Source organism: Miscanthus floridulus, chromosome 5, assembly GCF_019320115.1.
Source record: "Miscanthus floridulus cultivar M001 chromosome 5, ASM1932011v1, whole genome shotgun sequence".
NCBI lineage: Eukaryota > Viridiplantae > Streptophyta > Magnoliopsida > Poales > Poaceae > Miscanthus > Miscanthus floridulus.
In genome coordinates this window covers 41113782-41124636 of record NC_089584.1, presented here as the reverse complement: position 1 = coordinate 41124636, position 10855 = coordinate 41113782, and the positions used below count along the sequence as shown (strand labels likewise).

The following is a 10855-nucleotide window of genomic DNA, read 5'->3' as shown; positions in this document are numbered from 1 at the left end:
GGAAACGAGGGAATCGCCGCCCTGCGTCAGCAGGTCATCCTGCTCTTCCAAGTTCCAACCGGCAACCGGACCCTTGGCCGTGGCGTCGCTGTCCGAGCGCCGGACAAAGAGACCACGAATGGAGACGAACGCTCTACTGGTATAAATAAGGATAGATTAGAAAACGTTAAGACTACTATTTACATAATACAAACTATCATTATTTATGGTTTGCATAGAAAATTTTTTGTTTTCATTATGCCTTAGCTTTATTTTCTCTCTCTTCTTTTTTTAGCATGAATCACGTTTTCTCTCCAAACATATATACAGAGCGTCTATTTTTTTTTATTCGATTCTGTAAAGCACCTGAGCTATAAGGGCACTCACAATGCAGACTCTGCCATAGAGTCTAAGTCATTTATTACCTCGAAGATATCGTAGACTTGGAGTCTAAATAAGACTTGGAGTCTAGTTTTTTCTCCCTCTCTCTTTAATAAATAGACTGCCACATCAGCAAAGTATAATAAATAAAAGGGTAATAAATAGACTTAGACTCTGTAGTAGAGTCTGCATTGTGAGTGCCCTAAGTAAAAGTATAGCATCAGGGAAAGCCTTCAGACAGGCGTGATGAAAAAGAGGCGGCGGTGGTGTGAATAAGTGAATATGCCGGGGGCCAAGGGCCCTGCCTCCCCAGGATACTTCGCCCCCCGTTCCACCGCGAGCCGCCGCTGCAGGATCCGGGAGACGAAAAGTAGTAGTAGCAGCCCCATCCCCAATCGGTCCTAACGCACGGCACCCAATTCTTGACTCGGCTCTCTCCATGAGCTACTACTCCATCTCCATTTCTTCAATCATTTCTCGCCTTTCAGTTCAAGGGCGTTGCTTCCCTTGGATAACCACGGCATCGTTATAGCCGCCGGGCCCGAGCTAAGGTACTTCTTGGTTCTTGTCCTCTTCATTAGTTTCAGGATTTGTCCCAATCCAAGGTTGGTAATTCTCTCTGTTTGTTTCGTCTGTAGTCTGGGATGTAGTTGAATTCAGGGATCTTTGGATTCTTGTCATACGTGCCAACAACAGGAGGATCAATTCCCCTCAAAAGAGCAGCAAAGGAAGAGCAAGAGGGGCGACAGGGAGGAGGGGAAGGCAGTGGAAATGGAAGCCGGTTTCCTGTGGAAAGAGAGCGGCGACCAAGCCAGTGCGGCCAGAATGACCGGTGGGAACAGGAACAAGAGCCTCGACTGGAATTTGAACGACTGGAGGTGGGACACCAACCTGTTCCTGGCCACGCCGGCGGCCGCCGCGCCGTCCGAGTGCAGCATCAGGGAGCTGAGCCGAGCTCAGGGGGAGATCGATTTCGGCGTCGTCGTTGACAAGAGGCGGCGGCTCTCGCCAGTGGAGGACGGCAGCGCCGGCTGCAGCAATTCTGCGGTAGCCGATGGGGACAACAATCACGTGGTGTCTGTTCAGAGAGGGCGGAGCAGTGAGGAGGAGGAGAGACCCAGGAAAGGTGCCAGTTCGAGCACCACTTGTCAGGTTGACGGCTGCCACGCCGATCTCAGCGGTGCCAGGGACTACCATAAGAGGCACAAGGTGTGTGAAGCCCATACCAGGACGACTGTGGTCTGCATCAAGAATGTAGAGCATCGGTTCTGTCAGCAGTGCAGCAGGTTGGCCACCAATTTCGTTGTGAGATTACAATTGCTGATCATTTTTTTTTCTCCCGCGCATCTTTGTATTGGAGAAAGAAAAGAAAGATTGATCCAGTACAAAAACCCAAAGCGGCAAAGAAAAGAGGGAAAAAAAACACACCAGGACACATTACCCGGGTGTCAAACACACAACACAAATGAATTGCTGATCATTTAACCTTGAGAAATACTGAACATATTAGTTTTATGCCCCATGAAAGGAACCCAGTTCATGCTGATTATTATCTTGAGAAATTCCAAGCTGATTTTTGTGCTTGGTAGAACTCTAGGTGATGCTGATCATGTACCTTGAGGAATGCTTATGCCCCCACACATAATACTAGTTAGTATAATATAAAAGTGCTTTTACCTTGATCTGTGCTATTGCTATCGGTACAATATCATTCTATGATTATCTCATATTTTTATCTTCTGCTACTATTAGAATACCTTTTGTTATTGAAGAAAGATATTCTTCTGCTTCGATGTTACCACCTCCGTTTTTCGTTTGTTTGTGTTTTACTTGTGAAAAGTATTCTTTCTTGTTTGTCGTTCTAGGATTCCATGTAGAGACAGCTATATGTCTCTAGTTCATTGGCCGCAAATAGTTAGTTGAGAAGACACTAAATTAAGGATGTACTTTTAGTAGAGGTTTGTGCACTTTTCTTAATATCCTTACATCAAGTCTAAAACAGTAGACTCAAAAATTTGTAGGGAGTTGTTGAAGTGATGGTTTCAGTTGATCGGCATTTGGGTAAGGAATATATAGCTAAAGGTTCATTTAATGATGTGTTATCATAATTTCTCACCTCTATATATCAGAGACAAGAGCACATAGATAATTCAATGAAATTGCTGGGGATATCAATAGAGTGGTGTTGACTCGTTTGATTAATGAGAGGCCATTTGCTCTAGTCATTGCTATACAATTCCCTTGTAAGTTGTAACATCATGATAGGCTGCAAAATTGAAGTTTGGTGTTGCTCTAGGCAGTGCTATATAATTCTCTTGTAAGTTGTAACATCATGAGAAGCTGCTAAATGTACGTAGAAGAAAAAAAAAAACAATCATGGTTCTTTCTTCTACATACATCTTGAGTTTAGCAGCTTATCATGATCTTGAGTTTAGCATCAAACATGGAATCCATATTTTAATATTGCAAGCATTTCTCATTTCCTTTCATTTGCTCATCAGCTGAAGAAAGTAACTATTCTGTATGCCATGATAGGTTTCACCTTCTTCAAGAATTTGATGAAGGGAAGAAGAGCTGCCGCTCGCGTCTAGCAAAACATAATGGAAGGAGAAGGAAAGTTCAACCACAAGCTGCTGTGAATGGGAATTCCATGAATGAAAATCAATCCCTAAGTAGCACCATATTCCTTCTGTTAAAACAACTTTCTGGGCTAGAGCGTAAGTTCTCCTTCAATTAGCAATTTTAGATGCAAATATCTCAAACCACATGCAATCCAGAGTTCCAGACATAGTCATTCTAACTGTGTGCTTGTGTGGATGGCAGCTGGTAGCTCTTCTGAGCAAATCAATCATCCTAATTCTTTGGTTAACATTTTGAAGAACCTTGCTGCTATTGCTAGCACACAGTCATATCAAGATATTCTAAAGAATGCAAATTCAAATTCAATATCGGCAAATGCTGGTAATAATGCTGCAAATGGTTCTATTGTGCATGAGCAAATTATACGATCAACTCCTATCAGGAGGGAATCATTAGCAGGTAAAACATTTTATCATTTACTTGATGCTGTTTAGCGTGACAAATACCAAAGTTATAAAAGAAAATGATTTGAATAACTTGTTTTCTCAGAAGAGCCTCCAGTGAAAAGGCGAGTACAGGATTTTGATTTGAATGATGCTTGCACTGAAGAAGCTGAGGTAAATTTTTAGTAAATTTCGTAAACTACAATAATCTTGAACAGACATCGCAAAACTGCACCTTTTGCAAACCAGTCTAAAAAAACTACACTTTCATTGTCAATCTATGTCTCAACTCTCAAGTATATTTTTGAGAAGCAACTTCGTGAAACTACATTTCTATTGTCCAGCTGAATCACAAAACTACACAGTTATTGCCATTCAATATCACAAAACTACAATTTTTAGCTGTTAAAAAGTGTATTTTTCCAGTACGAATTGAGCGCAAATGTATGATTTGATGATGCTATTTGACAATAGAAGTATAGTTTTGTGAAAGTGATTTCTAAAAGTATAGTTTTGCAACAGGTTTTCCAATTTTAGTATAATTTTCTGAAAGTTACTCTGAAATTTTTAGATTGATTCTCCAAGATGTATTTCTGATGTTTGATTCCTACTTAGCCCAATACCTCTTATGCACATAACATTTGCAGAGCCGAACAGATAAAATTGTGTTCAAGCTCTTTGGAAAAGAGCCGAAAGATTTTCCTGTAGATCTACGGGAACAGGTCATTTATCATGTTACAAACTGGAATCATGTTTCTCTAACAACTTTATCAGTGTGAAGATTTTATGTTGCTAATGCAAAATCGTTCATTAAATGGTTTGAATTTACAGATTAAAAACTGGTTGTCTCATTATCCAACTGATATGGAAAGCTATATTAGGCCTGGTTGTGTTATTCTAACTATTTACCTTCGCCTCCCTAATTGGATGTGGGATGAGGTAGTATTGCACTACATTAACTGCGACTTAGATATGTATTTGTTTTCTTTATAGTATATGGTGCAGAAGCAAATCGCTTACTTACTCTTATTTTCCTTTTCTATTAAAGCTTGATGATGATCCAGCTTCTTGGATAGAAAAGCTTCTTAGCTTATCCAATGATGGACTTTGGAGAAAAGGATGGTTGTATGCTAGGGTACAGGACTGCCTAACACTGAGTTGCAATGGTCCGTTCGTCTTATCTGTAGTCATTATTCTGCTTCCTTCTCTTTTCATATATTCGAAGACCAGCTTCATTTGTCTTTCTTTCCTTATTTTTGGTAGGTAGTCTTATGTTTGCATCTCCCTGGCAACCGGTAATTGGTGACAAGCTTCAGAGACTCTGTGTAACTCCTATTGCAGTTGCTTATTCTTCATCTGTAAAATTCTCTGTGCGAGGTTTCAATATAGTTCAGCCAACCACAAAGTATGTATCTCTTTTTTTCACATTTAAATGTCTCGTCTAAACCAACTTGTGTGAACTGATAAATCTGAATTTTGTTTTAGATTACTTTGTGTGTTTGGTGAAAAATATTTAATTCAAGAAGAGACACAAATGCTACTTGAAGATTCAACTATGCAGCAAGGCCCTCAATGCCTAACCTTCTCATGTTCCTTTCCTTGTACAAGTGGAAGAGGATTCATAGAGGTGCATGGTTCGTGTATTTTTTTATGTCCTCATTTTTTGTTCACATTACAGACTTGACTCCCTTTTCAGGTTGAAGATTATGATCAAAGCAGCCTTTCTGTTCCCTTTGTTGTCACCGACAATGATGTATGTTCTGAAATTCGGACGTTGGAGCATGGATTGAATTTAATTTCATTTGATGAAACCTCGGAAAGAATAGATGATCTGATGGCTTATCGCAGTCGGTCGTTACATTTTTTGCATGAAATCGGATGGCTCCTTCAAAGGAGCCACGCGCGAGCTACGTCTGAGCAGCCACAGTATTGTCCAGACCGTTTCCCTGTTGCAAGATTTAGATGGCTGCTATCCTTTGCAATTGATCATGAATGGTGTGCTGTTGTAAGGAAGCTTCTGAACACCATGTTCCAGGGTGATATTGATCTAGATGTCCTGTCACCAATTGAATTTGCCTTGGGAGAAAATCTGTTGCTTACTGCTGTCAGGAAACGCTCAAAGCCTTTAGTTGAATGTCTATTAAGATACACAGCAACAAATTATGCTCCAGTGGGCAGTGGAGACGGTGCTCCAGTTCAGTTCTTGTTCACTCCTGCGATGACAGGACTGTCAAATATTACACCTCTTCATATTGCAGCCACAATCAGTGATGCTACTGGTGTTTTAGATGCTTTAACTGATGATCCTCAGCAGGTAACTACTCTAAATTATCATGTTCTTAACTGTAGCATCACTGAGTAGCAGATTTCTGATTCTTAGTGTACCACATTTAAAATAAAAGCTAAGACCACCATTTATTGTAAGAACCTAAGTCTGCACATGAAACATTTTCATCCGAAATGCATTATGTACTTCTCAAAAAAAAAAGGACTTCCACCAAAACATGGTTTGTGTGTTACATTGATTGTCGAATAGATCGTGTAGGGTATATAATATCACATCAGAGTTCTGCGTAAGGTGTATGAATAAAAAAAATTACCTTAAAACTTTTCTGTTTACTTTTGAGAATTTGTGCAAGCACTGAAAAAATTGCTGTCTGGCTTCTTTCTGCCTAAATGCCTCAGTTGGGAATCAAAGCGTGGAAGAATGCTCGTGACGCCACTGGCTTCACTCCTGAGGAATATGCTCGACAGAGAGGCCACGTATCCTATATTCAAATGGTACAGGACAAAATTGACAGAAGGGTGAGCAGAGATCATGTCTCGGTTACCATCCCCACCACAATTGATACTGTCGGAAAGCATGCTAGCGGATTGAAGTCTGCCGATCAAATCACATTTGGTGTGGAGAAACAACCAAGCATCAACCAAACATCGAGCTGCAGACAATGTGTCCAGCAGGTCCAGCAGCTTGCATTTTTCCATCCCCGGACAAATAGGTTTTTGTCTAATAGGCCTGCGATGCTTTCCTTGGTCGCCATTGCTGCCGTCTGTGTCTGCGTGGGATTGCTCATGAAGAGCCCGCCACAAGTTGCTTGTATGAGGCCTTTCCTCTGGGACCATATACGTTGGGGCCCCAATTGATAGACTGCACAAGAGCCAGCCCAATTGTATCAGTGTATGATGAAGATGTTTGCGCTGAGCGAAGCTAGATTCTAGTAATGTACATGTTTCTTAGACTAAAATGTCTAAATTGAAATTTTTGTTACAATATAACCTGTGAAGTGCTCTAACTTGCCTAGCTTGTAACTCCAATATTGCATTTGCATCCTGACTGAGGTAAAGCTTTTACTTGTATCCATTGAGAGGAAGAAAACCTTTTACTTCTGCATTCTGTTTTTTTTTTGGGTTGGGGGATGTAGCTGAGAATGGCAGGTAGTAGGTAACCAAATTCTCACCTGTTCCTTTTTTTTTCTCGAATAACCTGTCCCGTTAATTATCGTCTGTAACAGTAATTAATGCCGTTTATCAGTGGACCAAGAGCGTACTCAGTGTGGAGAGCTCCTGCTCTGTGCGAGGTCTGGGGAATGGTGTCAGTGGTAAGTCTTACCATCGCCTGTGCAATGCAAGGAGACCGCGACTCAAACCCGGAATCTTCCGTGACTCAAACCCGGAATCTTCCAGTCACAGACGGTAAGACTACCGATTACATCAGGCCCGCCCTTCATCAATGGACCAAGCAAATGGCATTAGTTTTTTATAAGAACATATTAATTGTTTCAGACCACCAGAAAGCTGGTCAGAACTCAGAAGTGCCCAATCAGAAGACGGTCACCACCTGTGCGTACAAGGGCGTAGGATGTTTCATGTCTCCGGTACTCTCCCATCTTTGGCTCGACCGACATTACATGACAACGAAAAGAAAAGGCATCACAAACCCCACAACACAAGCTTGTTGAAGAGATAAACAGTATGCATAAGGTCTTACACACTTTCTACTCGAGCAGTGAGTGGGGAAGTGAGATAACATGTAGTGACAGGTAGACTGGTATCAAAAGTAACACTGCAACTTTATATAGATAAAAAAAAGGTTCCAATGTAGAGCTGGCTGCAAGTTTTTGATCAGGCAGAAGGATTCTCCCACTTGAGGGGCTTCACAAGCTCCCAGGTGAAGTCCGGGTCATCCCTGCCAAAGTGCCCATACGCCGCCGTCTTGAGATAACGGCCATTCCCACCTCTCTTCAGATCAAGGTCGATGATGATCATCCCTGGCCTGAAGTCAAAGTTCTCCAGCACAATCTTCAGAATCTCCTTGTCAGGGATCTTGCCTGTCCCATATGTGTCAATAAACACTGACAGCGGTTCAGGCACACCAATGGCATACGACACTTGGACAATGCAACGGCGGGCAAGACCACTGGCCACAATGCTCTTGGCCACCTGCCTTGCAATATAGGCTCCACTGCGGTCAACCTTGGTTGGGTCCTTGCCAGAGAAAGCACCACCACCGTGGGCACCCCAGCCTCCATAAGTGTCAATGATGATCTTCCTGCCAGTAAGACCTGCGTCACCATGAGGTCCACCAATGACAAAGCGACCTGATGGATTGAGATGGAAAATGGTCTTCTCATCAAGGTACTGCTCTGGAATGACAGGCTTAATGACATGTTCCTTCAGATCAGCAGCAATTTCATCATTGGTAACAGTCTCGTCATGCTGGGTAGAGATGAGCACAGTGTGGACACGAATAGGGACCACGGCACCATTGTTGTTATGGTACTCAACAGTCACCTGGGTCTTCCCATCAGGCCTCAGCCATGGGCAGGTCCCATTCTTGCGGACCTCGGTTAGGCGAGCACCAAGCTTGGTTGCAAGAACATGGCTCAGGGGCATCATTTCAGGGGTCTCGTCAGTTGCATATCCAAACATGTGCCCCTGGTCGCCAGCACCAATCTCCTCAGGACGCTTGGTGAAGTGACCATGAACACCCTGTGCAATATCAGGTGACTGCTGTTCAATGTTGACAAGCACCTTGCAGTGGTCAGCATCCAGCCCTACATCATTGGACACAAAGCCAATCCCACGGCAAGTATCCCTGACAATCTTCTCATAGTCAACATTGGCTTTGGTAGTGATCTCACCAAAGACCATGACCATGTTAGTCTTGGTGCAGGTCTCACAAGCAACCTTGCTGTCAGGGTCTTCAGCGAGGCATGCATCAAGCACTGCATCAGATATCTGGTCACAGAGCTTATCAGGATGGCCTTCATTGACGGACTCGGATGTGAAAAGGAACGTGTCAAGTTCAGCCATCTTCGTGGACCTGCATAACATGGTAGCATGCACAACTCAGAAGTCAGAAGAAACACAGTACCTGGAAACTTATCCAGATTCAGACTTCAAGAAAATTCCAATGGCTTCTTTGAGTGGACATATTTGATAAGTGGCATAAATCTACATTAGTTTCAAATAGAACTGATTCAAATCAATGAAGGATAAGAAAACTGCTGAATATACAAGCAGATGAGCTTTTCTGATATGGTACAGATCTCAAGATGAGGTACTATCTGTATAGAACCTAACTGACCAAACCATATGACTTGAAATTTCATTTCAACGAACAGAATTGTCCTGTCCAAACTTTAGTACAATCCAAGGAATTCAGTTGCAGAAGATGCTATGTAGGAATCACAAAGGACAAAAATAAAACAGCGCTAAAAAGAACTGCTAGCAAACAAACGAACAGAATCTGGAAATAAGTTATTCAAAGTCTCAAACAAGGCAAATATACAAAATCCAATGACTTGTTCATCAATAACACCATTTAAAATTACCGATCACATTGAAAATGTGTCCAAGTCAATTGCCCTGTTCGCTTGGCTGATAAACCATGGCTGAAAGTATTGTTGGCTGATTTGTTGTGAGAGAAAAATATTATTCCTTGGCTGAAAAAGTACGGCTTATAAGCCAATTGCTGCTCAGAATTGAACCTACTCAACAGTGGAAAACTTAAGAAATATGCTAAATACTACTACTACTTGAATCTGCTAGAAAAGACAACTATAAATTTACACGAGTTAACACAAGATTCCACGAAACAACAAGAGGCCCATTGGACTCCACTTGACTTCACACGAAACAGTCTGTGACTAAGCCAATCCCACATGGTACAAGCATCTGAGTCAGCCATCACCAGCTTTGTTCTTCAATGGACAAGATTCTACGCAGCGAATAAGCATAAAAAACGAACCTTTCCACCCCGCCTATCTAGGTGCGGAAGAATCAAAGTTGCAAAATTTCAGTGCGCGACAGTAAGATTCCGCTATAGAAGCACACATTCACCATTGATCGACGCTGATCCTACAATGCTAGTACTTGATACTATACTACAAGGAGAAATGGCTACACAACCTTCCAAGACCGCCGCAAGAAGAAACAACGCCAGGTGACTAGATCTGGGCCACCAATTAGAGAGGACTTGGCTGTAACCTACCCGTTCGTGATCAACCCGGCTAATAGACAAAAAAAAAAAAAAAAAATTGAGCAGAAAAGGTAGCCGCTAATCTACAGCATGTTCGTTTGGCTATGGCCAATCGTAAACGATTATAAATTTCTAGCCGGAACAGTATTTTTCTCTCAAATAAATAAGTCAGAAGTACTTCTTCGCGAACCAGTCCCGAACCCGCAACGATATGAACCAGCCAGCCGAACACGATATGAACCAGCCAGCCGAACGTGCCGCTGGTTTCCGGGAAAAGCGGACGCGTTGCTCAGTGAACGGGACAAAACCCCAGGAGACGCGGAAAGAAACAATCAACAACCAATCAATCTCTCGCAGAGTATAACAGAATAACGAGAGGCATAGTACCGGTGGCCGGACCGCCGGAGTAGGAAGGACATAGACGGGCAGCACGGCTCCTCACCTTAACTTCGCGGCGGCGGCGGCGGCGGCGATGCGAGGGGAAGACAGAAACGGAACGGCGCTGCTACTACGGAAACGGCGTAGTAATAGCAGTAGATCCGACACAGTCACCCAGAGGGGCGTGATCGTGCTCGCGAACGCCATTTATAGCTGGTGCGACGGGGTTCCGGGCGTCGACCTGGACCCGGTCCACCGGATGGGATCGGACGGCGGATGGGGAGGTTGGGTGGCAGGAAGCGACCCGTATTAAGCTGGCGAGGGGGGTGAAGGTCGGTCGCGTCGCACTGGCTGGGTCGGGCCCGGCAAGAGCGAGTGGAGTTGGAACCCATCTCCCTCTCTATAGGCTGTGGCCTGTGGGTGTTTCGTCACCGAACCTAAAAGGGCCCATTCCATGAGAGCCCAACATGGTTTGGTGATTTTCCACGTCTGGCCCGACTGACCGTCTGCTTCGATCGTATTATATGGTACGCTGACCTGGCAGTCAAGTAGCCAGAGTACTAAGCTAACAGCTTTTTTTTTGCTAGCGATGTTAGCAGGTGCTCTGCCTTTT

The 10855-nt window shown here is 43.3% G+C and overlaps 2 protein-coding genes across 4 annotated transcripts; one reads left to right on the top strand and one right to left on the bottom strand.

The window, feature by feature from the left end:
- Positions 1 to 614: 614 nt before the first annotated feature.
- Positions 615 to 6742, top strand: LOC136449870 (squamosa promoter-binding-like protein 1). Of its 2 annotated transcripts, XM_066450089.1 has the most exons (12): positions 615 to 911; positions 999 to 1646; positions 2896 to 3077; positions 3184 to 3399; positions 3490 to 3557; positions 4031 to 4105; positions 4215 to 4322; positions 4432 to 4549; positions 4647 to 4788; positions 4869 to 5010; positions 5080 to 5697; positions 6069 to 6742. In XM_066450089.1, exons 2-12 carry the CDS (start codon positions 1132 to 1134, stop codon positions 6525 to 6527), a joined length of 2643 nt encoding a protein of 880 aa, XP_066306186.1. In that variant the 5' UTR covers positions 615 to 911; positions 999 to 1131; the 3' UTR covers positions 6528 to 6742. The 2 variants fall into 2 exon arrangements, with proteins under 2 accessions (XP_066306186.1, XP_066306187.1); XM_066450090.1 differs by lacking the exons at positions 4031 to 4105; positions 4215 to 4322.
- A 567-nt stretch (positions 6743 to 7309) lies between these two features.
- On the bottom strand, positions 7310 to 10465 carry LOC136449872 (S-adenosylmethionine synthase 4-like). 2 transcript variants are annotated; one of them, XM_066450091.1, is made up of 2 exons: positions 10307 to 10465; positions 7310 to 8706 (listed from the first exon to the last, which is right to left on the bottom strand). In XM_066450091.1, the coding sequence occupies exons 1-2, from the start codon at positions 10447 to 10449 to the stop codon at positions 7506 to 7508; spliced, it is 1344 nt and encodes a 447-aa protein (XP_066306188.1). In that variant the 5' UTR covers positions 10450 to 10465; the 3' UTR covers positions 7310 to 7505. The 2 variants fall into 2 exon arrangements, with proteins under 2 accessions (XP_066306188.1, XP_066306189.1); XM_066450092.1 differs by having other exon boundaries at positions 10252 to 10389.
- Between the last annotated feature and the right edge of the window lie 390 nt (positions 10466 to 10855).